Genomic DNA, 27,524 nt, shown 5'->3' with positions numbered 1-27,524 from the left:
AATTCCACTACTGGAGAAGAGGCCACAAGGAAAGCAGCAGGCAGAACTCTGGCAACTTCACTATCGAACATGTCAGAGGCAAAGGAACAATCAAGACGGTCTTCAGTATGGTCGATTACGCTGATCATTTCTGTAGTCATTTCTAGAAATGAAAAATAAAACCAAATTCATATTGGTGAATTAATGAAAGAAGTCAGTGAAAATTACAGTTCCCACTAAAAAGAGGAAAAGAACTGTACCTGAACCTCAAGAAAAGCTAATCTCTTAGAAATATGGCACTTTTTTTAGGGGAGAGGGGAGAGAGGGAGAAGAACATGGCAGTCTTAATGGAATCATGGATAATAAGTATTCAAATACAAGACCTTAGGTTTTAGACAGACAGGAGTCAGGAAAACTGGCACTTCCTAGCTGTGTCATGTGACCAAAGAAAAGTCCCTGAACCTCCCAAAGTCTGAGATTGCTCATCTGTAAATAGAAATATCTGTAGTTCTGACCTTGAAAAATTAATGTAAGATTTAAATGGGATCAATTATGCAGTATTTAAAAGCATGATACAAATGTTATTGTTATATATTATGTTTAAAAGATAATAGATTTATTAAGTTTGACTCTAAAAAGAAACAGGACCAAATAGTAGAAATTGAGAGGCAAATTTCCATTCAGAAGATCAAAATTCCTAATAATTAGGGCTAGTTTAAAGCAGAATAGAGGTTGCCAACTCTAATAGTCTAGATGACTACTTGTCAGAGCTGTTTTAGAAAAGATTCAGGTTAAGAGAAATGTAGAGGTCCCTTGCAACAACTGAGATTCTTTAAAAATGGGAAGCAAAAGATCTAGCAATCCTAGAATCTAGAAGTAGTGATTCCAAGCTACATAACACATACTCACCTGCCTCCCATTTTGCCACCATAACCACCTCCTCGGTCTCCGCCATAACCACCACCTCGGTCTCCCCCGTAGCCGCCGCCACTTCGGTCACCTCCATAGCCACCGCCACTTCGGTCTCCACCATAGCCACCACTTCTGTCACCTCCGTAGCCACCGCCACTTCGATCACCTCCGTAACCACCGCCACCGCCGCCACTTCGGTCACCCCCATAGCCACCACTCCGATCACCCCCATAGCCACCACCGCCACTCCGGTCACCCCCGTAGCCGCCGCCACTTCGGTCTCCTCCATAGCCGCCACCACTTCGGTCTCCTCCATAGCCACCACCACCACTTCGGTCTCCTCCATAGCCACCGCCTCCTCGATCTCCACCTCTGCCACCCCGGCCTCTATAGCCCCTCTCGCCACCATAGCCTCTCCCTCGGAAATCTAAAAAATAAAAATGCAAAGTGATGGGGCAAAGGAAAAGTCACAAAGCCTCCTTAATCCTAGTCAAAGGGCAAGCTACATAGTGATACTATTAAAGAAGTGACCTACCTCCTCCTGAAGGACGAGAGTCCTCTGGTCTGGGTTCATTACACTGATTACAGGAATTCCTTCGGGCAAAGTTCATGTTTCCACATGACCTCAAAGAGAAGGAAAGATGTGCTTTTAGACCGTTTCCAAGTGATGCCAGAGTCCCTGCCCACAAACAAGAGATACTTACGGATTAGGACAAACCCAGTCACCACTTTTCGGGTCACCTCCTCTACCTTGAAAGCCTCCACGCCCTCTGTATCCACCACGAGAACCTAAAAGAAGAGAACATAGCAAGGAAACTCACTTGACAGAGAAAAAATCAGTTCCCATACTATCCTTGCTGGCAGAATTGAACAAATATAGAGTAAATGGACAAATCCAGAATCAACTCTAGAATGTGATAGATCCAATTCCATCTAAAATTTAACCCAACTTTAAAATTAACCCTAAACATATCCAAAGTATTGAAAACCTACAGGTAACTTGACTACCCCAATTTTCAATTTCAATTCTCAATATACATTTGACTACTATAGATAATGGACCAAATCTGGGCCCTGTAAAGCTGAAGGCTGAAGAAGTATACAGAACCAATAGGAAGAACTATTCCCTACTGTGTGGAAAGAAACAAGTTGTATAATCATAACTCCAGATGGTTCACAAGATGATGCTCCTTAACTATTCCCCCTTGACTTGCTATTTTATCAGCTACTTCTTTACTTCCAAATAAATTTTTAAAAACCTTCCTTGCGCCTTTCCAGACCACTTCCCATTTATTCCTCTAGCCAGCCACATTTAGGAAATAGCACATTGTTCACTTTTGAAACATTTTATATTTCCAAGGGCTAAGGTCCCAACTCCAGGGATGGGGATTGTAGGGGTTGCACAAAGAAGGCTAGCTAGAAAAAACTTGCTCTGATTCTAAACAGCCAATTCTAAGATATTATAAACCCCATGGGGGGGGGGGGGGGGGAGGAAGAGGGGGAGGGAGTGGAGGGGATAAATCTCCAATCTTCTTCCTCATCTATGCTATACTCTCCATGCTAACTACCATTTAACAGAGAAGAAAGAAATCCAAAGAAAGAACGTTTAACCCAAACTCCTGCAATAAGGTGAGAGGCCAAGGCAAAATTCCAAGTCATATCTTTGGAAGAGACCCAGTGATAAATGAACAACTTACCTCGTCGCCCACCTCCACTTCCACCCCCTCTCAGGAACTCAGGTCTTCTAGTAGCAAAAGATACTTTGATGATATTGCCATGGAATTCTTTTCCTGGAAAAGAATAACAGTTTCCAACAATGGTTGAAATCAAAGAACAAGGATGTATGTGTAATCACCCCCCATGAAATTGGTTCTAAAGGAACAAGGAGTATTAGTGAGGCTTTACAAAGAACAAATGCATCAGAGTCACAAGAGTCACAACAGAAAAGCTTAAAGAGGTCCTTTTCCTACAACATGGCATTAGTGCTTTCTGGAAGTTAATATCTTATTCAATCTAATATTATAGAAATACAGGGGTATTAAAGTGCTTAAGGATTCAGAACTCCAGCTTCCAAGGAGGGACCCTTGACATGGGAAGCCTCTGGATGAAGGCTCCTTTCATCTCCTACAAGAGCTCTTTCCACATTTTCCCCACTTATTAATGTCTTCCCCATTGCTTTTTATTTATTTTATATTTGTTCTTTATTACCTCATTTCCATAAATGTGTTTTATTCCCATTCCCACCCCAAATAAAATGTAACTTCCTTGAGGGCAGGGGCAGTCTCATTTTTGTTTTTGTATTCCCAGTATCTAACACAGCATAAATACTTAACAAAGGCTTGGGTTGATTTGAAAATTGGTAAGGTACATATAGCTAGTAGATAGGTCAATATGTACTTCCATCTTCAGCTATAAAGTGTACTTTTTTCAACAACTAATACATGAGAAACTACAAGTTAATTCAAATTATGCATACCATCAAACCAATCAATTGCAGCTTTAGCTGAAGGAGGGTCATCAAATGACACTGTTGCCTCTCCTTTTGGCTTGCCTGTATCCTTGTCTGTATATAGATTTATCATCGGTTTGCCAGTCTTCTTATTTGTCTAGGAAAAAATTAAGTTGGCTTTCTTTAAATTCACATTTAAATTATGCAGTAAGATGCTTAATAAAGATGATAGTTTAGGAGTAGCTCAACATCAACACCCCAAGAATGGGGCATCAATTCACAAGTATTTAAATGAGTGCCTACCACCTACATGACACCGTGCTAACAAATAAATAAGCAAGCAAATAAAAGTCATAGCCTATAGGGAGCTTATTATCAAACTAAAGAGATAAGATATACATAAATGAATTAAGAACTGAAAATAAAGCAAGAAATTGCAAGGCATAATCTGTAAATAAAATCCACAATAATGTGCTAATTGTACAGAATAATCACTTAATATCAAGGAAGTTAAAGGGAAAAAGAATACACTTAGAATTGCCTCCTGAAAGGTAAGATAATCTAAATATACAAAGAGAGAGAAGAGAATTCATTTCAAACTGGGGAAGGGCCATGGCATAGCAGAGTTGACAGACTATAAAGAAGCTGGCCTAAAAAAAGATACCACACATTTTAAACATCAGAAACTACCAGACTTTCTCCACAGAGAACTCACCTTAATAATTCCTATTTGCTTAAAGAAGTCCCCAACTTGATCAGTTGATACCCCTTCTCCAAGTCCTTGAACAAAGATCGTGTTGTTGTCTGAATTATCAGACTCTGAGTCTAGGAAGAGGGAAAAAAATGTGAGGTTAAAATGATCTATTTCTTGATTTGATTACATAACAGTGTTCTTGACCCTAGGCTGTCAAGAACTTAAGACCCATATGGCACATTTATCAAATGTGAAAACTATAGCTAGAAAGACTTGCTGCATCTCTGGCAAGCTGAAACAGAATCGGAGGTCTTACACCTTTGACTGACCCCGTAAAACGGGGTATATATGTTATGGCAATCCAAAAACAAAACAAACAAAAAAAAAAGGTAAGGCAATCTTGGGCTGCATTAAGAAAAGGGTTTTCCAAAAATAGTAAGATAATGACAATTCGTAAGCCAAACCCTCCCTGATTAGGTCACATCTGGAGAATTTAGGAAGAGCATTGAAACTTAGAACTGTCCAGAAGAAGGAAACCAAATTAAATAAAGAAACTTGTCTTCATGCCCTACAGAGATCAGTTGAAAGAAACAGGGATGTTTTGCCAGGGTAAGATTCAGGGGAACAGGATACCAGTCCTTAAGTACATGAAGACTGTCATGTGAAAAAGGTATATACTTATTCTATTTAGTCCCAGGGATAAGAACCAAAAGCAGCACCTAGAAGATGCAAAGAGGACTGATTCAAGAGGCTTTTCCTGACCTCAAGCCTAACAATGAGAGCTCTCCAGAAACAGAATAGGCTGCCTTGAGAAATAGCACTGCTGTCAGTTTGAAAGCGGGATAACCACTTGTCAGGCAGATTACAAAAGGGATTTGGAGAAGACGAAAGATGAACTGGACTAAATGGTCACCAAAAAGCCTTTTTACTCTAAAATTCTTTGACATACTATTAATAAGTCATCATAAGCCAGATACAGATTTTTTGGTATTCAACTGTTTCTACATATGAAAGAAAGTAAGGATGACTATCAGTAAATGCAACAAACTCACTATATCAAAGATCTGGCCACTTCAGTCACTCCAACTTTAGATATGGAAAGAACAAGTGTGTAGAAGGAGCCAAGAAATCTTAGGCTTCATATCCTATTTCTTGGAGTACAGCAATGAGTAATAAAATTAATTCTAAGAAATACCTGACCATATAGATTATTAAGGATATAGGAAGAGGAAGGGAAAGGGAAGAATCTTTAAGAAAGCCTAGGAAAATTTAGAAGTAGAACTGTTTAAAGAATGGCATTTAATTGCTCCCCAATGCCCTTTCTAAAAGGATATGTAGGCAGGAAACATTGGGAAGTGTGAAGACCTTTCAAGTAATAATAAAAGTATTTTATTTTGATCTCAAAGGTACAATGCAGAGTAATGAATTTAGAATCAAAGACCCTGGGTTCAAGAACTGGCTTTTCCATTCACTACCAGGCTTACCAGGGACAAGTTACTCCCAGCCTCAGTCAAATCCTCTATAAAATGAGTGGGCCTGAACTATATCGGGGGTTCTTAATAGAACGCAGGGGATTCATGAACTTGGGGAAAAAATTATATCCACTTTCACTAATCTTGATTGAAAATTTAACATTTCCTCTAATATTAATTTATTTTAAAAAGCATTCTATGAAGAAGTACAGTCTATAATCTGTACTAGACTACCAAAGGGGTTTGTAACACTAAAAAAAAGTTAAGAAGCTTGAACAAAATGAACTGAGGCCACTGCCAGTTCTAAATCTATGAGCATTATATTCAGCACCATTTTTAACCACTGGATTAATGTCAGTTTCAAAAACCTCCACAATAAGCAAGATGAATCCATATTGAAAATCATGGAATCAGTTTCCCTTTGATCAAAGACCTCTAATAGTCTACTACTTAGTCTCCTCGAAAGACTCAAAGTTATCATTCAAATTCTCAACATATATAGCAATGTTCCCAATTCATAGTGCTCCATTCACTGTTTAAGAATACAAGAATTCAAATGTTAAAGATCAGGTAAGGAAGTCAGATCCAGAGATTTAATCCATCAAACATTTGCATTACCCCATTATTCCTTTTTTCTGGGGTTCCTTCAGAAATTAAAGGGTTTTTTTGCTTTTTTTTTTTTTTTTTTAATTATCAACTCCCACACTGGCATTCAAAAACAACAACCACCCAACTTCTTCAAAGAATGCAAGTTAAGGCATATATTCTTAATGCTAAAAGTTATTAGCTATAAACTGCTTACCAGCATCTGTTTTCGGTCCATAATCCCTGTGGCCTAAGAGAAAAGAAAACAAGTAATAGCTATTTAAGGAAATCCATTTGAAAGGTTTCTTTCTAAGACAATAAAAACAAGAAAATCTCAACTGTATTTCTATAGCTTACAAAGTCAACCATAACATTTATAGAGTAAATATATTGGTTAAATGATATTTTTTTTAAAGTTTGATAACAAATCAAAATTGAGTATCAACAATTCCTTAAACTTGTCATAGACAGCATTTGCCACTTTGGCATTATGCTAGTACTGCTCATATTAAGTACAGGTTTTCAAATCAGGGAGCAGGAATGCCCTATTGATTTAAGACCACTGTGTCGATTACCTTTATAAAAGAGCATTTTGTCAAAACCTGGTGAAGGTCTCATTGGTCACCACAGACTCTTTCATGCAAATCCACAGAAGTAGAAACCCATTGGACTGTTAAAGAGATCAACTTTGGCTTTTTTTTTTTAAAAGCACACAACACACACCAGCCTCAACCAAGTAAGAACAGGCTCAGACTGCGTCTGAGGGATAGATAGTGGTGGCTTTTAGATTTATACAGCATTTCCACTGAAACATTTTGGGATACTCAGCACTTACCACCAAAATTTTTGAAGCCACCGCGGTCACCACCACTGCAGAGGAAAAATTGAAGAAATGATTTCTTCCTTAAGTCTCTAATGTGCTGAGCCCTGGGCTCAATCTACACCTAACTGATCACAAGTAGAGAGCTTATGGCCTAGGGGAATAGTAGCACCCCTAACTTTCCAGTAAGTTTCATTTCATAGGTTTCCAGGGGTTGTTTCCAATTAAGTGTTCTCCTAGGAAAACTACTTCCAAGAGAATCACTCAACTGAAAGTAAATATCATATCTTATATTCTAACCTAAAAACTCTCCCCAACCCAAGGCCAAAATGGATGCTACATAACCCCTGACTTAAAGTAGGGAGACATAACAGTAAAGAAAGCTTAACTAGGGCAAATATCCTATCCAACAGAAAAAAAAATTATCAGGAATAAAGGGTCTAGAATAATATTCAAATTCAAGCGTGGAATTTCAGCATCATAATGAGAGAGATGATGTTAAATGATTGGTATTACAAGGCAAAAAGGTGGAAAGGTACATGAATAGTGAGTTTCAGTATGAAAAGCTGTTACATTTTATTCATTCATTCTGAAATCTAGTGTAAAATATACAAGTGAATATATTAATGAGAATGGACTCTAAAGAAAAGAAGGGAGTTGAATTATGCTTCTCCATCCCCAGTATGACTCAATCAGATGCCTTATATAAATTACTAAATATATACTACCTCATTATGTCAAATGTTCTGCACATTGATCTTTAGAGCACATCACAGATGTAATAAAATACTTGACAATCATAGCAGTTCACAATTTCAGGCATATAATTTTTTTCTCAATTTGGTAAATACCCAATACCTTCAAATATCCTCTCTGGTAATTATGGGCAAGAATTCAACAGTTTCCTACTTGAATCAAGAGGAAATGCACTTCAAATGCATTGATTCAAAACCCCTGCAATAGCATGATGTTTTTAATTGCACTGAAGTAGAAATGTAAAGACTTGCCATATGAAATGAAAAGGGGACAATACCCAAAGTTTTTGATGGAGGTATCTAATTTTCTATTAAGCAAAAGCCCTCAAGCAAATGATTTTCCTTTATTTGTCTTTTCTAGGGGAAAAAAAAAAAAAGTAGCCACTGTGAGTAGTTTTCCTTTCAGTTATTCCTACTTTATAACTTCCTTGTACCTCTAAATAAAGGCAAAACTTTAAACTTGAAAATCTACTCAAATTTGGTTTCTGCAAGCCTAGAAATTAGGAACAATTTAGGAAATTTAAGCCTCTCATAGTCAGAGCTGATTTTTCTAAGTGCTATTTTGCAAGAAAACGTTCATCCACCCTCCTCCATCCCTTCCTTACATACCTAAATAACTATGCCAGTTTCCAGTCCTTTGCATTATTTTGTATAGCCAAACATGAGCAAAGGGATTTCTTGAGCCTAATCCTTTGAAAATCTTATCAATAGCAAATACAAATAGCAACTCTGTTGTGTAATGTAGTAACATTCTTTTCACTGATATGGAATTTTCATTTGCGCAAGTTTGTTTTTATATGCCCAACATAATTCCAAAGAGAAAAAAGAGCTAAGAAGTACATCCAATCTCTATTCCTACTAAAGAGACAAAGAGTAGAATTATTCAATAGGGAACTAAGGGGGAAATTATTTTTCCATGAATGGATTAATAACTAAGTTTTATCTCACTTATAAATGCAAAAAGGTACTTTTGCTCTACTACTATTTTAACCAATAGGGTATCAAAGAGTTGATGCAGCTAAAGAAAAAAGAAACAATTCGGTGTAGGATAGTGCTATATAATTGCTGGTTTCAAATTCCACTGCTTTCCAGGAATTTCACACTGAACTAGCCTAAGAAAAACATGCCTGTAGAAGAGAATGGTTGTATAAGAGAAAATCAAATGTGAATATATTTGTGATCTCCCATTAACTCTCTAAGTGAGCTTTTATGTAATTTTTTAAACTGTTATTTAAGTAGTTGAAAATTTCAATATTATGGCTACCAACAAGATGTGACACATTTTTCCTAGTCCCACACAGTAAGCCCATCCCATGGTGAAACATGATATGGTTACTCTTGGTTTCCTTTTGAACTTCTGCAATGAGGGTAAATATTAATTTATAACACACTAGACTGAACTAACAAATCTGAGTACATTATAAAAAAAGAATATTCTGAATTAAAAATGAAAAAGCTATTAAATTATAAAAACAACCTCCAAAGTTTCTCAACTTTATGGCTTCATCATCTATTCAAGAGACAAATCTGGGTCTATTTTGTTGAATTTGAAAACAACTAGGTCACCAGGATTTTCTCCAAGTCCACCACAGTATAATAGTAAAACTACTTTCCTCTGACAGATTTGGATGAAGAGCAATGCTTTCACTCCCTTCCTTCACTGTGGGAGAGAAAGAATGAATAAAACAGGGCTTAGGCCTACATTAAAAGATTAGTCCCACTGTCATTCAGGAAAGCTAAGGTTCTTTGGTAGGTTTTCTACAAAGATGTAAATACTACTCAAGGCTCAAACTTGGCGAGAAACAAAACTAGTTCAAGAACTTGTCTAGTGTTCTGAGGAAACTCAATATATTGTTAAAATAGAAACCAAAATATGGATTTCAACAATTTATTGGTGTTGGGGGGAAAACCAATCATTATTCCAAACTTAAGTAATACACTAGATTTAATAGTTTTCAACAATATCTATATTTATTTTCTCTCTTTCTTGGAAGCTTTGGTCATGTACGGCGCAAAAGCTTCCTGAATTCAGCAATGTTTCCTAACTACATCTGGCAAGTCAAAGAGTTAGGAACACATACACCTTTTTCAAGGAAGCTATTGTTCAAACACACTTACTGGAGAAAGAAGACACTCTAAAAGAGAGAACTTTTAGGTTTGATTCATAAAATCCTAAAACCATCACTACTGATAACATTCAACTATTAGACAATAAAGAACAAATCATGTATCTAAAACAATCTGTAACAAATTAACAATCTAAAATTCCATCAGAATAGTAAAGTTCAGAATAAGAAAAAAATTTAAGCCTATTCTAGTGCTAAACTACAAAAAAGAATAAAATTTCTATTTCAGTTTGAAAAAACTAGTTATTCTGACCACTAAAAATCTCAACTTGATTATCCTTCAGAGTTAACAATTTTTTGTGGCAAATTTCATGATTTGCAGCTGACAAATTTTCAAATTTAAGGATGTCTCCCACAATCCTCTTTGCTGAAATCTGAAAAACTGAAAACCTTCCTCTAGATTCAATTTTTCCTTTTCTTAACTATGTAGTCCTAAAAGTAGATTTGTGATTGTCTTCTCTTCTGCTCTCCCCTATTCCTTTTAAAGTTTTAATATAAAACCCAAGCAGTGCTACACAATCTTCAAGCAGCCAAGAAAGGTGAGATTTTCAACCCTATTTTTAAGTGAAATGATTCAAAACACATAGAAATGTCATTCTGAACCAAGGGAAAATATTGAGGGATCATATTTTTCTCTTATTCACGAGCAAATAAATCTAAGAAATTTCTTTTAAGACTGGATCATTAATGCAAAAGTTTTAACCCAAATAAAAACTCTGAACAATGGTCAGGATTTTCCATGGACAGTTTCTGCCCACAATCAAGATAGTTTCACTGCTAACGTCAAATCATTTGACTCAAAATGGTCCTGAGCTATTGCCTACCTACAACTGCACTGAATAACCAAAGGTCTTGAGAAATAGGACTGATATTCATCTGAGTTGCTTTACTAGTAGGTCTCAGGTAAAATCCAAAGGAGTTTACCCTTCAAGCTTCTTCCCAAAGGTGTGAACCTGTTCCAAAGACACCCTGAAAATTCCACCACTCTCACAAAATCTTATATAGAGCATAACAGATGCTTGCAGATAAGGACAAAATTACAACTTCCTTATGATGAATAATAAATCTATGATGTAATGCCTAGAGAGCTGTGAATGAAGACTATTCACTATTATTACACTATTCCAAAGCAATCAATTATGGAAGCTAAACTTACTAACATGAAAGTATAATGTGATGCCTATCAAGGGTTTTGTTCTGTTTTGTTGGGACTGATAAAAGACAAGTAGGGAAAGTTGCACAAATCACCCTGTATTGTTCACTTCACTCATGTCCTGTTGATGGCATGATGACAACAGTGTCTTCTTCGATAATAAAAGAAAACACGATGTATTTAATCCACTAACTATATACAGTAAACTGATTGTTTTATGGTTTAATCAAGATCCTCACAAAGTCTGAGGCTTGCAGAAGTCTCTGATAAAATTGTATTTAGTTTGTGCCCAAAATATCAAAAGCATTATACAATGAACAGAAAAACAGCATGCTGACAAATCCAAAACAGGAGGTTCAAATGCCAGTTTTACTTGAAGAGAAAAGTAATAAGTATAACTGTTTTGTTTTCAAATTCAGTTCTAGGGATCCAAAAGCAAGCCCTAAGCAGCAAAGAAGTGAATTGAAACTGATTTGGTATTAAGTGACAGTTTGTGGACCACAGCCAGTTTCATTTTTGACCAATACAGATCTTTTTAGCCACAAAACTGCAACTTACAAATCTTCTCTTATGAGAAAAAAACTTCAACTACCCTTTGAGCTTGGTCTTAAATGGCTAAAATCCTAAATGTACATGTACGTTTAAAATAATATTTAAATTAAGCCAATTATTAACATTTTTAAAAATAAATCTTAAAAGTTTGAGGAGCCTAGCAAAGGCCAAAAAAATCTACATCACAACTTTCTTAAGTAAATAAATGTTTTAGATTTCTAGACAGATGATATATTTGCTCATAGTTTTATGATACTGCATTCAATTATTCAAAAGGAAAACATGGATAAAGTTATATAGACTGCTGTATTAAACTACTGGAATTAGCTTTTGTTCTAATAGAAAACAGGTACTGCCCCTCACTTAAGATCTAATTTGTCCTGGTTTTTACTGTATACATCCCCTTCCCAAGGGTACTCAAGGTTATAGGAGAACTCTATCCTCCAATTTTGAGTTAACTTACCTTTGTTTGTTTGTTTTATATGCAAAAGACTTACATTTGCCAGAGTTCTTTTTTTAAACATCTTAGATTCTAGCTCTGGCAGAAAAAACAAAATGGCCTGACAACCACAGAGGTGGATTTTTGTTCATCTCTATTTGATAAACATTTTGTGGACTAATATCATGCTAACTAATATGGCCTAATCTAAGTAATTTATCAGACATCTTTTCAAACCCAAGATCTTAATATTCCTTGCATTCTCTTCCACCCCCTTCTAAGGAACATAATTCCAAATTTCATAACTCTTCAAAATTCCAATACTTGATTAGATCCTAAAACCAAATTAGCTAAGTAACAATCAAAAAAGAATTATAGAATTTGGATGCAAACACTTACCTTGATCCTGTCATAGGACCTCTTCCATCCTTGTCATATCCCCCACGCCCTCTACCTCCTCCCTGTGACCCGCCATATCCTCTATTATCTTCTCCATACCTACTCATGTCACGACGGTCATCTGCAAGAAAGCACAAAAAAAATCACATTTCTGATAAATGCTCTTGTTAAAATCAAATGATTTTTTTTAAGGTTTTTTGAGGCACTTTTCTGCAAAAATCAATACAAGTCTTCTTAAAAGACAATGGCATCACTATATTTGTCACAGTCAGACTTCATAAACTCAATAGCTAATATTTCCAGTGTTTTAAGAATTAAGTACCTTCCTTATAACAATTCTGTGAGGCCACTTCTCTCAGTAGCAGCATAATATGACAGAAAGAAAAATGAATTTTTAAAAAACTCAGTGGAATCAAATTCTAACATTATTGGCTATGTGGCTTAAGGCAAGTCACACTTCACCTAAACCTCAATTTACCCATCTCTAAAATGGGAAAGGATAACTACATGTTTAACAACTGAAGGTTGCTAAAAAGGAAGCACTTTGTAAACTGTAAAATACTTATAATATTAGAACAAACAAGAATTTTATAGATATCCCCTATGTAACAAACAATGAGAAGGGTCAAAGGAGTAAGTCATAGGTACACAATCATCAGCAATGGTGGAGGCAGCTCCAGTACTCAAACATAGATCTTCTGATTTTTTCCATTAAACTATACTGTCTCTACAATTCACTAACTTCAAACAGCAAATCACTGGTTTTTCTTTGAATCTATCCTCCAAGATTTAGTACTGTTTATGGTAAATCATCCCCATCAATCCAATGATTCTGATGCATTAGATAGAATTATTATATTATAACCCTAAAGAGTTTTCCCTTTAAATTAAAGTTTCTATTTAGTTTACCTGAACAATCTAAATGAAAGTCAAAGTAAAAGGCACCAACATCCTAGATAATTGCTCAAGAGTCACAGCCTTCACTAAATATGCTCAGGAAATAGAATTGTTCACTCAAAAAAAAAAAAAGTAATCAGTGGGCAAGATGGATCAATTATTTATCAAAGAAGACTGATAAATTTATTAAGAAAATGCTAATAAGATCATAGCATCCCCAAATAAAAGCCTTTGGAACAGGAAATCCACAAACAAGGAAGGAGTATGTCAATAGATTTTGGAGGTCCATGAGCTTGGAAGAGTAAAGAAAAATACAACTTTATTTTTATGAACTTTTAATTGAAATCTAGCATTTCTTCAATTATTTAAAAACATTATTATGAGAAGAGATCTATAAATTTCACCAGACTACCAGAAGTGTCCGTGACACACCCACACACAAAAAGACTTAAGAAGCCCTGCCTTAGAAGGACGCAGTCAAAATTAAAACAAGGATGCCAAGATAATCAAAGATCATTTAACCAATAATTCAGGGGTCCCAATACTCAAGAGGTGTACATGCAAGATAGAAGAAATTAGTTTAAAAGGCATGTAGGCTACTAAAGAAAGCTAAGAAGTTTCAAGACCACTCAACATTTTTGTACAGAGCTAAAATCTTGGTTGACTCATTTAAACAAATCCACTACCATAAACCAATGGTCATTGCGTAGCTATTTTTAAAATGAGGCTGCAAAAACAAACTAGAACTCTATAGTCAGTGTAGCTTACCTTGTGTATGGTGGCTGTAACTTTCCCTTTGTGAATGATAGGACTGCTGATTTTGATTATATGAGTCTTGCTGCTGATCATAATTTGACTGCTCGTCATATGAACCTTGGTGTTGGTCATAGCCTGACTGTTGGTCATATGAATCTTGTTGACCATAGTCTGACTGGTCATATGAAGGCGCTCTTCCACCTTGGCTAAACAGGAATCAAGAACTTAGGAGAGTTCTCAGGAGGATTATTTTAAACAGAGAGATGGCCTATTCTGAAAAAGAAGGGCTAAATGGCTAGATCTCAACTGTATCAATTCATCAATCAACAAGTATTCATTAAGCATCTCCTTTGTGCCCAGCACTATGCTGGGCGCTGGTGATACAGGTGCAATGAATGATACAACCCTTACTCACTAGGAGCTTACACTCTAACTGTATCTGGCCATGCTTTTCACTCTTCTTCCTAAAAAGGTCTTCCTAAAATTAAAACCTTTAATTTACAAGGAAATTTTGCACCAATGTATTTGGAAAGTCAAAGAAATGCCAAATCTTGAAGAAATACCAAATCATGGAAAGTATCTCACCTTGAAACACTAACGACTCCAGAAATGGCTTCCTGTTATTATCTTCTTAAGTTAATTATAAAGCATAATTTTATTTTAAAACAAGCATGCTACAATAAATATATCAGAATGAGTGCTGCCTTTTCAAAGTAGTTACTTTGGGGGAGGGCTATACAATTATTCCAAAAATGCTACCATTGCTCAAGTATTTTTGGAACTTCTCTTTTGAAATTGACTTCAGAGCCTGTAGCACAGAGTTTTAGCCATCTTCAGTGATGGAAAATCTTCATCCTTTGAGGAAGGATTTGGTTTTCAGAAATAGCTAAGAGCCATCTGTAGCCAAGTCACTACCACTTAGGATCAAAAAGCAGGGTATACCCAAAAAGATATGACACTGATATTTTTCTCCTGTGGGCTCTAAACTAGTTCTGAAGTCAATTCTAAAAGGGAAGTTCCCAAAACATTTTGAGTAATCACACTATCACTGGCTTAAATATACATAATCCCTCAGAATGTTTGGATAATATTCCCTTGGATGCTTAAATTTTTTTTTTTTTTGGAGGGGGAAGGAAGGGAGAAGAGAGGAGGGATGTATGGTACATGTCTGCACATGTTTTAATTCTCATTTAGGGAGGCCATAGATTATTCAATATCAAATAAGGTGAATTCTACTGATAAGTGACGGCATTTGTGCCAAGAATGGTACATGGACGAACTTTCCATGTAATAGGCTAGTTGCTCTTCAAAGCAAATTCTGCTCAAACAGCCCACTGCAAATATGCTGCCATAATCCCTCCCACAAGCAGCACCACTGTTTTCTCTTCTAGTTCAAGAGAATAAAAGGGATCAGATCTTAAGTCCCTCTCTTTCAAAAAGCTGTCAAGTGACTTTGTCTTTTGTTTACAATTCACTGCCTATCATACTTCAGAAAGTGCATCTTCATACAAAATGTTCCATACGCTCCATACTTTATACTCCACTTTCTTGAACTTCTGCCAACTAACAGGGGCTTGAAGTAACACTACTGTTTCCCTCTTCCCTGTTGTAGTTAACAATAATGCCTTACACATTTATACAGGTTTTCATGCAGTCATATGGGAAATATTCATGAGATTTAAAATTAGGGTCTTCTGCTACACCACCTTATCTTTGGTGTTAATTAGTTGCATTAGTAATTTGCAATTTATAAGGACTATTCTTTATTCATATTTGCTACAATAAAAAGCCCTTCAAAACAAAGAGCTTTTGAGAAGGCTTTAAACTTGTTAATAAAATTCTATCCCTCATCTAAATAATAATTTAAAACATTTTTAAAGACACCTTACATTTGTGGATAAGTTTTCACTTAAATCTATGAGTCTCCATGTACAGAACTAAAACCCAAATTTCATTTTCTTTCAAAATTTTCAACTATGCTAGTGTCAGTTACAAAGGAATCATGAGCTTACTTCTTGAAAATTTCAATGAAGTCACAAAGAAACAAAAAGTGCAAATCAGAAGTCAACTCAAACATGATAGGAATACCATATAACTGCACTGTTTTCCATTCATAAAACATCAAATTGTTATTAAAGAACTTCTCTGGAAGACATGTCTACCTGAGGTTTCAAGAGAGTTTTGTGATGATAGATTCATATTTTAATACCTACAGTATTAACCATCTCCAAATGTCCAACACTGGCCCAGTGCTTTGGCTTTATTTCCTTACCCTCCCGATGAGTCCGTGTTTTGCTGTCCCTGGTTATTATAAGATTGCTGGCCATATGAGCTCTGCTTTTGATTTTCATAACCACCGTAGGACTGTGAATAACCTAAAGATTGGATGGGTATACCATTTAGTAAGTATTCTGATTTTAAAATGTCTAAAATAGCAAATTTAACAAATCAGCCCAACCTGATTGACTCTGTCCATAACTTGAGTAGCCGCCATAGTTCTGTCCATAAGAGGAATCAGCCGTTTGCCCATAGCCAGAATAACCCTGAAATTTAGGTATATGCTCATTTCATTGCCTACTGAAAACAAAGTAAATGTTTAAATGGATCATGATTTGAACTTCAACCTACTTGTGGTGCTTGTCCATAGCTTTGGTTGCTTTGATTGCCATAGGAATAGCTGTAAAAGAAACATTTGGAGTTTAACAAAAGACTGCCCAGACTAAATTTTACAGCTTCTACCATTATATAAGGAACCCTGAATATTTTATCTCAAATCTTCTCAAAGATATTTAATTTTATGTCATGTCTTATGTCAGAACCTCCTAATATAATGAAATAGAATCATTGTAGGAGGCCTAGACTCAAATCCTACATCAGATGGGTGAGTTACTGATCCTCTGAGCATTGCTTTTCCTCATCTCTAAGTGGGGAACAATGATACTTACCCCACATTCCTACAAGGATTGTTGGGTAGAGAACACTACCCAAAGATGAGTTACTAGGTATATCCAGAATGTGAAAACTGAAAGGGATTTTCAAGATTATCCAAACCCCTCATTTTGCAGAGAAGGAAACGTGATTTGCACTAGGTTTGATGATGAGTTAGTGATAAATCCAAAACTAACAAGGCGGCCTCTCAATTTTGTATTTTTTCTGTTCCCCAAGTGCTAGTGAACTTCGGTACACTAAAATCTGATGACCAGTAACTATTCTGAGTCAATAAAGTCATCAATGCCATCACCCTAACTTCAATATGCCTGATATCATATACTTTACATGTACAATTTAATTTTCTCCTTATGGAATCTTCCCCCAGCCCCACTCTGTGCCAAACACTTTGTATAGTGTATAGTATATGGACTAAAGACTTGGTTTCGCTTTGTAAAATCTTTCAGGAGCCAAATGTAGCGTGAGCTACACCAGAAAATATCATAGGCAGAAAAAGGTATATGCCAAATACTAACAATGATGTCATAAGGTTCAGGAAGCATAAGGCTAATTCTTCACATTAGCAAGTTCATCTATTTCACTATCATGCTTGACAAGTTCCTTTCTTTCCGACATTTTGACACACCTAGGCAATGTAACTAGAAATTCCCAGAACAGGCAAAGGATACAGCTTTAAAGAAGCACTCAACTGTATATCATATTTGACTGTGCAACACTGTATCTCAAACCCTTCTTAATTTTCCACTAACACCAAGCAACACTATTCCCCCAAACCCTTCTCATATATATGTTCCTGTATATTGAATATATTCTGAAATCCACAGTTAAAAAGCACAAAAAAGCTATTCTCTAGAAACCATCTTTTCCTTTTATTTTAAGTTATACCAATTGCCCTGGGGTTCATCATACTTGAATTGCTATTCCACATACCTGTATGCACCTGTATGGTTTTCTAATACCAAAACTAGAATGACAGAGAATTTACTGGTAAACAAGAAAAGCAAATTCTACATGCTCCTTCACAAAAGAGCAATATGACAATCAGAATCAGTTTCAATTAAGTCCTTCTTTGTGCTGAGCATGGTGCTCTTCATATTCTGGCATTATTAAGAACTCACCCAAAGTAGTCATGGCTGTAAATTGTGCTGCTTTAAGAAACGACAATACACTTCCTGGGTATTATTACTCCACAGAGATCTCAGAATCTTATGGGAAAGCCTACAGAAAATCAGTTACTAAAACACTGCAAAATCAGAACTAAGCTGCTTGCTTTGGGGGCAATTTCTTAAAGCAAATAATTCAAATGCTACTTGAGATATTTTCTTCTATTTTTATGTAAGGAATTCCATGTATTCCTATCAACTTCAGTCCATTTTCTTACTCTGCCAGATCTCCTGTTTACAAAGATTCACTTCTCCCCCTTGTGAATATTTACAGCTAATTTTTAATCTCCCCTAAGACATCCAGAAATCAACTCTCAAGTATAGAATCCCATCTGAATTCACCTGTTTCAATTCCACTCAATGTATTAAAAGTATACTTTACCTTTGCTGATCGCCCCCAGACTGACCGTAACTTCCAGAATCTAAAACACAAAGAAATAATGTTAAAACCTTTTAGGGAAGGCATGATTCACTCAAAGACAAACTTTAGTCCCTCTATGCAAGAGTTGACAGAAGTTACAAACCAAGAATTAAAAGTAGCTATACATAAAGAGCTATATAAATAACTTTTTGCTTTTTTCCTAATCATTTCAAATATAAACCCTCTTATTCCACATGGTCACAAGGTGGGTTAGGTGAAAACATGTAAATTCATGTGACACATGTGAACATGTACGGACACGTTTGTAAAAAATCATTACCATTAAAACAATTTTATCCTGATAAATATATCCATAAAAAGAGATGGCACTAGCTTACTATGACAAGATATTCTACTACATAGGGGTACTATTTCTTTTAAACATGAAGTGTCCAATTCCAAAATACTAATCTGCTTGTATATTTTACCATGTATCTCCCTGATATGCTGTCCACCTTGAACTCTCAAGTAATCCTGAAGAAGTACATAATTTTCATTGTGATTGTCAGCTACAACAGAAGCTTCTTTATGAGTTTAGTTGAAATAAGAGTTGGGGGGGAAATAAAACATGGCTAACAATTGTTCAAGTGTTTCTGAAGAACAGATAAGGACAAACATGTCCTACTCTAGGTTTACTTCCTAAAGAAAGGAATTATTTCTCACCACCCCATACACACATACAAATTCCTATACATCTTTCAAGAATTGTAAAATTAGGGGAAGAGAGGAAAGGTATGAATAAATATAGCATAAAAGAAAGCAATGCATCATGAGGAAACACCTCTAAATCTGGATTTATATTCTTGATCTGACTTCAAACAATAACACAAATTTTTCAATTCATTACTTCTAAATCTTTATTGTTTCCATAGTCCAAAGTTATACAAAGTAGCACAAGCTCTCAGTTTCTCATGTGACATACTTCTATCACAATATGTAACTCAATAAGTTTAAATTCTATATTGGAATTACAAAACTAGCTCTAGTCAGATTAGTTGATATTTATCCCCCAAAATCAATTTAATTTAATGACATGCTTTTTCTTCACTTTAATTCATTCTAGATTCAGTGGGAAAATGGTATTAGTTATGCCTGCCATTTTCTAAAGTAAGCTATCTGTATATGTGGTACATGACATTGCTTATATAATACCCTCACAATGAAAAGAAGATAGTGCATTAATTCATATATTGGGAGGAAATCCTGAATGAGAAGCAGTTATGTGCTACTTCCCCTTAAAAAAAAAAAAAATGGAGAAGAATGGATTAAACAATCATAATTACTACCAGTTTAAAATTAATTTGTTGACCAAAATTTTGTAAAACAAAGAAAAGTTGTCACTTATGTATATTCTAAAACAGTTTATTTAGTGCACGGGGCACTCAGATTACTTTTAATACACATTATTATCATTTTTAATAATAGAGATAGGTGCTCGCTACAAAAGCAATATAGGCAACAATACCAAATTGCATTTGAGGCAGCTAAATAGCCTAGTAGAATGCAAGTCAGAAGACCTGAGACCCAATTCCTTTCACCTAGTAACCCTGGTAAATTCATTTAGCCTACCTCCACCTCAGTTTTCCCGTAAAAAAAAAAAAAGGGGGGGGGGGGAGAAGATAATAAATAGCACCTACTTATATGCTGTAAACGTTAAACATTAGTTAGTCTAATTATTTGTATGAGACAAATATAAAGGGTGATTTTTTTCACCCACACTTTGAGAGGGTGGATATATTATAATAGTCTCACTTTACAGATAATAAAACTAGGTCAAGGAGAGGTTAAGTTAAAATGATTTTTCCAGTGTCACCAGCTACTTTTTATTATTATAAGTAATATTATTTATTACTTTTTACTTATTATTATTTTTATTATTTTATTATTAAACTCAATAAATTGAGTTTATTACTCAAACCCAGATTCCAAGTCTGGTGCTATTTCCACAACAAACATGCAACTGTTCTTCAATTAGTTCTGAGTGTAAAAAGAAGCAGCCAAAAAAAAAAAAAAAGCATTACGTACCATACAATTAACTTCCAAACATTTAATGGCTTGGACGTTTTTTAATACTACAGAATAAATCAGATTTTCTGATTACATCTACAAAGACACTGAATCTCACAAGAAGTAAAGCCCCTGAAATTGTGTTTGTTCAATCACCTATCTGAGTCAACTCAAACTGCATACACCAATAAATCAGTTATGCTTACACTAAACAAGTTTAAGGACACTGAAAGCATTTTCAGACTGTAAACTACACATCCTTGAAACACACCAGAGTTTACTTAATTGGTGAAGAAATCTCATTTTTAGCCAAATAACCTGAGTTTACATTTTGCTTTAAAATCTGCTAAGCACTCTACAAATATTCCATTTGATCCTCACAACAGACCTGGGAAATATTAGACTTCCCATTTCATAGAGGAAACTGAGGTAGACAGAGAAGTGATTTGACAACACCACACAGCAAGTGCCTACAAGTTTGCCATTAACCAAAATGTTGGGCAGATAACATTCTTGATAGATATAATGTGGCCATATGCATTTCCCAAACTCCATTAGCATTAGGCTCAGTCAAAAATGTCATTAGAACCAGAAGAGCCAAAGGAAGGGAAACTCAGCATCCGACTTCCAGTTCTCAGAACATGAGAGCAAAAGACAAGATTCACTGACTAGCTAAGGAGACTACATGCGTCCTTTTTACCATTTTTATTTTTTCTATTCATTCATTCATTTCTGCCTATACCATCAGCAGGATAGTAAGTCATTCCGAGTTTTTTCCCCCAACCTTTTAATTACTAAACAGGTACCGCCCTTTGAGGGGAAAAAAATTTAGCAGACTTTGGCCACCAGGCAAGATTTCCAACCGCATGGTTCCATTTCACTGAAATGTTTGCCCGCTCAACTTAGCACCTGGGCAGGGAGGGAAGGCAGGGGGCGGGCAGGTGACCCACAACAGCAGCCCAACCTCCCCTCTTTTTTTCCCCAGGATACAAAGACAGGGCATTCTGACTTGGCCTTCCACCGGATTGCCTTTCTTTCAGTTCCTTAAGGTCAGTAACAGGTTTTTGCCCTCCCAGTGCTTAATTCAGTGTCTCCCGACATAGTAGGTGCTTCACAAACGTATCCCCATGGATTTCTCTCTTTAAGCTCAGTGAGGGCAAGGACTGTCTTTTCCTCTGTGCTGAGCACAGTGCCTGGCACATCATTTCCAAAATGTTTATTTACCGATTCATCTTTAAGTCTTAGCGGGGAGGGGGGCTGTCTTTTGCCCTTTTTCACATCCCCGTTTATGAGCACAGGTTGTAGGTGATTCCTAAAGGTTCAGTGATTGATGGATCATCCCCCCCCAACCTGGAGAACTCGGGGCTTTTCAGGCTTAGCACAGTGCCTGGCACAGTAAGCGCTTCTTAACGAGGACTGAGTGTTTTCTTTCTCTACTCTCTTCTCCTCTTCCTTTCATTGGAGGGGAGCTTGGAGTGCCAGGCCATGCACGCACACCCCTCGGGGGCACATCAATAATAGAAAAGTGTCGCTTTCAGCAGCAGGTAAACAGCAGGTGGGGGTGGGGAGGGGGGCCAGGACACCAAGACCCCCAAAACTAGGGGGATTCAAGAGATTAGGAAGACACGGGGCTTTTATGGGGTAACTTTCTTTGAAGAGGCCGAGGCCATAAAAGAGAGGCGGGAAGCGAGAAGGGGAAACTGAGGCCCGGGGCTTCGCTTGAGGCCTCGAGGAGCCCGGGGGAGGGGAGGGAGGACCCCGACGCTCCGATCGCGGCTGCCCCCCCACCTACCCCTGGACCCTGATGGTGTAGCGAAGGCCATCGCCCTCCACCTGGCTACTCAAAGGGGCCCGTCCCCCTAGCTCGGAGCCCGAGGCCGGAGGCCCGGCCTGCCGCGGGCCCAGAGCGTTGGGGACCGTCCGTCCCCCTCAGCGCAACATGGCGGCGGCCGGTCCCTCCCCCCCTCCGCCTCAGCCTCCGCCTCCGCCTCAGCCGGCCTGTCGGAGGGCCGGCGCGGGGCCAGCCTCGGCAGGACCGGCCCCCACACGCCGCCGCCGCGGCCGCCGCTCGCCACAGGGCGCACCTACCCGACATGACTAACGGCCGCGGCGCGGAGCCCCCACAGCCCGCCGAGGACAACGAGGAAGAGGAAGAGAGCCAGGCGGCGCGGCGGCCAGAGCCAGACTGAGGGCGGCGCGGCGGGCCGAGCCCGACTGCGGGGCTCCGGTGGCCAATCAGGGCGCGGCGGCACGTACCACTCCGGCCCGGTCAGAGGGGGCACGCGCTGACCAAACCCAGCCTCCGGGAGTCGGAGCACCGAAGCAGCAGGGTATGCCTTCCCCGCCTTGGACCGTACCACTATGGAGAGGGAACTGAGAAGCGGGACATACCAAGGCTGCCTTCCCACGGGGAGGAAGCAATAGAGAAACCAGATCTCTCCTTTATATCGACCATCTCTCTCTCTCTCATTTAACGCCAGAGAGAGTCAAAAAGTATGGAGCGATCGAATGTAACTCTTCCCAGTCAATAACTAGAAAATGTTTCTCCACCTAATATTGAAATGGTACGATCTCCTTCCTTCCCTCCCTCGCGGGGCATACAGTAGGTAGACAGACTGAGCCACAAGGTGGCGTTCTCACATGGAAGAAAAGGAAAAGGAGGAGTCGTAACATGCAGGATTCGGTGACCACCTGGGGAGGATCCAGCGGATGGGCCTGCCCCCGAAAAAGCACTACAAAGGGAAGAATGGACAAAATAGCTGCTCCCATCGCACACACACGTGTACCCACACACACGCACGCACGCACGCACGCACGCACAGCCGACAAGATCAACTACAATGGAGCTGAATTCACCCCATCAGCATTCCGAATTAGAGATAATTTCTAAAAAAAAAGGAAATCGCCAACGATTTCTGCATTAAGGATTCTGTAGAATTAGGGAGTGTGTTATTTTCTCTTTAAGGAAAAAAAACGCAAGTTACAATGAAACAAATCGATCAGTTTAGAACCCGGGGTTAGAGTCAGAAATGAACACCTTAATACCCTCGTCCCTAAACAGCTCCTAGGCTTCCCGAGAGTCTGAGAAAAGGAAAAGGGGAAAAACAAAAAAAAAAGATTAAATAGTGGCAAGAAATAGCATCTGTGTACTCTCTCTGGTTACAAAACACTTTCTAGTACATTGTATCCTTGAAGCAAGTAACAATAATCCCATTTTATAGATAAGGAAACTAAGGCTCAGAAGATGGTGTCATTGCCCAAGGTCACACAACTAGAAAGGAGGAAGACTATTGGGTCTTCTGACTTCGAGTTCTTTGAAATGTGATTGGGGATCCCTGAAGGATCCCGAAATCAAAATTATTTTTATAATAATACTAAGACGCTTTAATTTCTAATAGGGTAAGTATGGATAGATATAATGCACATAAGCAAAAGCTAATTGGAGTGTCCTCCTGAATTGTTAAGTGGAAAGGAGTCCTGAATCCAGAAAGTTTAAGATCTTCTCTTCTAGTACAATCAACGATTAAGCATTAATTAAGCATCTATCCTGTGCTAAGCACTGTTAGGTGCTGGGGATTATATGAAACAAGTTCGGTTCGCTCATTCAATATTAGTTCATTCAGTTAAGCAAAAACTGTGCACTAGGCACATGGGTTGGGGATACCAAAAAAAAAAAAAAAAGCTTAGCATTTTGTGGAGGGAAAAACATGAAAACAAATATATACAAAGCAAGATATATTCAGGATAAATAGATAAATAGGAAATAATCAAAAAAGGAAAACCCTGGAACTGCGGGGTAGGGAGGCTTCTTATAGAAAGAGATATTTTAGTTGGTACTTAAAGGAATTCAGAGAGAGATTCAGAAGTTAGACTGAAGGACAGAACCTATAGGTTATTTCTATGGATTTGTGATCTCAACAGTGGAAGGCATTTCATCCACTCAAAATCTTTCCATATACTCTCCTCCTATATGACTCTCACCTATAGTCTCCCATAAATGCTCCACAAATAGATTGCAGACTTCTGAGGACTTTCCTCTAGTCAATAATCAATATTTATTAAGGATCTATTATGTGCCCTGCACTGTGCTAAGTGCTGAGGAGAGACAGAGATAGAGATAGACAGAGACAGAGAAATGGAGGGAGGGAGGGAGGAAAGAGGGACAGAGGGAAAGAAGGAGAAAGGAAAGGAGAGAGGGAGGGAGCCCATGCCCTCAAAGAGTTTACAATCTAAGGGGAAAAGACAGCAGAGATGTGAATAGAGCATATTTAGTGATATCAGAGAGGGGGTTAGTGAAGAAGCCAAATAAATCCAAAATGAGTGCAGATGGGAAAAAAATGAAGAGATATCTGAGGAATGTCATCTCTCTTGCTTCTCCACCTTAAATGGAAGTTGAAGAGTTCATGGCTACACCCTCTAATCAGAGGGGCAGAGACAACTGATAAAGTGTGAATAACCAAGATTGAGTGCATTTTGCAAAATGAGTTTCCTGGGGCACAGAAGAGAAGCCAATGACATGCAAAAGGAGTTCATCCAGGTGGAAAATGAAGAGATATCTCTAGGTATCTTGGTATTTGGATGTCAATGGAGCACAGGCTGTGCTGTCCATCTGCTATGCCTTTCTCTTTCTACCTCCTATTCTAGGCACACAATTCTTTGATGATCTATTTATGCTATGCTTTTTGTACACAATGTAATATGTTGAAACCCATTTATTCATGCCCACCAGATGTCTCTTTATTGTCCTTTGGATTATGGGAAATTTAGAATCCTTAGAGATTATAAAACTCCACATACAGCCACATAGAATCTTGGAAACCATGTTGATTTTTAAAATCTGTTTGTGTGTGTGTGTGTGTGTGTGTGTGTGTGTGTGTGTATGTGTGTGTGTTTCAAGAAAAAGCTTGGGATCATTAAAAACACTGAATGATTTCCCGAAAGCAATCTGGCCCACTTATTCCCTTCTATTAAATTCTGGGTCCTGTCCATCATAATTCTGTTCCATCTGCTTCCAGATAAATCAATCAGCAAGCATCTATGAGAAGAAGGAAATAAATATTTATAAAGAACCTACTATATGCCAGATACTATAGTAAGTGCTTTACAAATATCTTATTTGGACCTCACAACAACCCATTGAGATGAGTCCTATTACACTCCCCATTTGACAAATGAAAAAACTGGGGCAAGCACAAGTTAGTTGACCAAGGTCACATAGCTAGAAAGTGTTTGAAGTGTCTGAAGTGTCTTAGAAAGTGTCTGAAGCTGGATGTACATGAAGGTCTTCCTGACTCCAGGCTCAGCCCACTCTCCATTACACCAGCTGTAGGTGCTAGGTCCTCAATGTTGGAGATATGAATAAAAAGTTCAGGCATTAAAGAAGCCAGATTGTGAAGGGTTTGAAGAACCAAAAAGAGGAATTTGTATTTTATTCTAAAGGCAAGGGAAAAAAATTTCCAAATTATCTTATTCTTTTCTACCACAATCAAACTTGTTTACTTTTTTGGTATCATTCGCCGTATTGTTATTTGTTTTTTATATCAAATTCAAAATTATCTCCCTTTCCCTGACTCTTCCCCTACTCATATCAAAGTAATATAATAATACCTCTTATACATTACATTGGAAATCATGCAAAACATTTCCTTCACTTATTATATTGTTGAATATGGAGTTTGCTAGTGTTGTGGTGAATATCCCAAACAGAGTCCAGACAGAAGAAAGTTTCTAGTAGATGGTGAGGTTCTTTACTGTACCAATTCAAAGAGTCAGTGTGGTATATAGTAGATAGTCTGCCATAAAGTCTTGAAGACCTGTCTTTAAGATTCATCTGTGACACTGGCTGTGTGACTCTAACCAAATTACTTGATCTCTTAATGCTGTAGATTACATTTTTTATATAATAGCTTTTTTTTATTTTCAAAAGATATGCAAAAATAGTTTTCAACATTCACCCTTGCAAAATCTTGTGCTCCAAATTTTTCTTCCTCCCTTTCCCCCAACCCCCTCCCCAGAAAGTAGATAATTCAATATATATTAAATGTGAAATTCTCCTATACATATTTCCACATTTATTATGCTTACAAGAAAAATCAAACCAAAAAGAAAAAAAATGAGAAAGAAAAAAAAATCAAGCAAACAACAACAAAAAGAGTAAAAATAGTACGTTGTGATCCACACTCAGTCCTCATAGTACTCTCTCTGGATGCACATGGCTCTCCCCATCACAAGTCTATTGGAACTGATTTGAATCACTGAAAAGATTTGAAAAGAGCCACATCCATCAGAGTTGATCATCGCATAATCTTTTTGTAGCTGTGTACAATGTTCTCTTGGTTCTACTCATTTCACTCAGTATCAGTTCATGCCTTGTAGATAACTCTTTAAGGTGCAGAACTGTATTGATGGAGGATTTTCCCCACTAGTTGAGTTGGCCACATTGTTTAAATGTCAAATGCACACTTGCCAAAAAGATTATTTTTTGGAGAACTCACACAGGATGACACTCACAAGGTCAGGAAAAAAAAAAAAGTGATACAAAGACATTCCTAGGGTCTCTCTTAAGAATTTTAGAATTGATTGTATGACATGAGAGACACTGGCATAGGACTGCCCAGCATGGCGTGCCCCCATCAGAGAAAATGCTGTGCTTTATGAGCAAAGCAGAATTGAATTAACCCAAAAGAAATGTGAGATGCACAAAATTAAAGAAGCCACCCCAAATGTTCATAGGGATTATTTGTGTCCAATCTGTGGCAAAGCATTCTAAGCTGATATTGGTCTGATCAGCTACAGTTAGACATACTGTAACTTGATTCTAACATAATGATGTCATTTTGGTCCTCTTTGAGAACAAAGAACAACTAATCACATAGTATTGCCCTAAACACACCCTTATATTCCAGCCAAACTGAGGTGTTTGCTGTTTCTTATATAACTCTCTTTGGGATTGTCTTTGAACTAGGCATTGGAACAGTCCTTGAGGACAAACTGTTT

General features: G+C 37.5%; 1 protein-coding gene across 1 annotated transcript; it reads right to left on the bottom strand.

Moving 5' to 3' along the window:
- Positions 1-22,733, bottom strand: TAF15 (TATA-box binding protein associated factor 15). The gene is made up of 16 exons (XM_051992449.1): positions 22,617-22,733; positions 18,483-18,522; positions 16,617-16,665; positions 16,447-16,531; positions 16,261-16,363; positions 14,001-14,194; positions 12,336-12,456; positions 6,927-6,961; positions 6,309-6,341; positions 4,056-4,165; positions 3,368-3,497; positions 2,589-2,681; positions 1,596-1,680; positions 1,427-1,515; positions 889-1,318; positions 1-142 (listed from the first exon to the last, which is right to left on the bottom strand). The coding sequence occupies exons 1-16, from the start codon at positions 22,621-22,623 to the stop codon at positions 103-105; spliced, it is 1,644 nt and encodes a 547-aa protein (XP_051848409.1). The 5' UTR covers positions 22,624-22,733; the 3' UTR covers positions 1-102.
- Between the last annotated feature and the right edge of the window lie 4,791 nt (positions 22,734-27,524).

This window comes from Antechinus flavipes, chromosome 4, assembly GCF_016432865.1.
Source record: "Antechinus flavipes isolate AdamAnt ecotype Samford, QLD, Australia chromosome 4, AdamAnt_v2, whole genome shotgun sequence".
Taxonomy (NCBI): domain Eukaryota; kingdom Metazoa; phylum Chordata; class Mammalia; order Dasyuromorphia; family Dasyuridae; genus Antechinus; species Antechinus flavipes.
The sequence above is the reverse complement of the archived record's forward strand: the minus strand, read 5'-3'. Positions and strand labels throughout refer to the sequence as shown.

Coding starts and splice junctions, on each gene's coding strand:
- TAF15 (XM_051992449.1), bottom strand. Junction 16,532..16,616: donor GCTATGGACAAGCACCACAA/GTAGGTTGAAGT, acceptor CCTAAATTTCAG/GGTTATTCTGGCTATGGGCA. Junction 3,498..4,055: donor AGCAAATAGGAATTATTAAG/GTGAGTTCTCTG, acceptor ATTTTTTCCTAG/ACAAATAAGAAGACTGGCAA.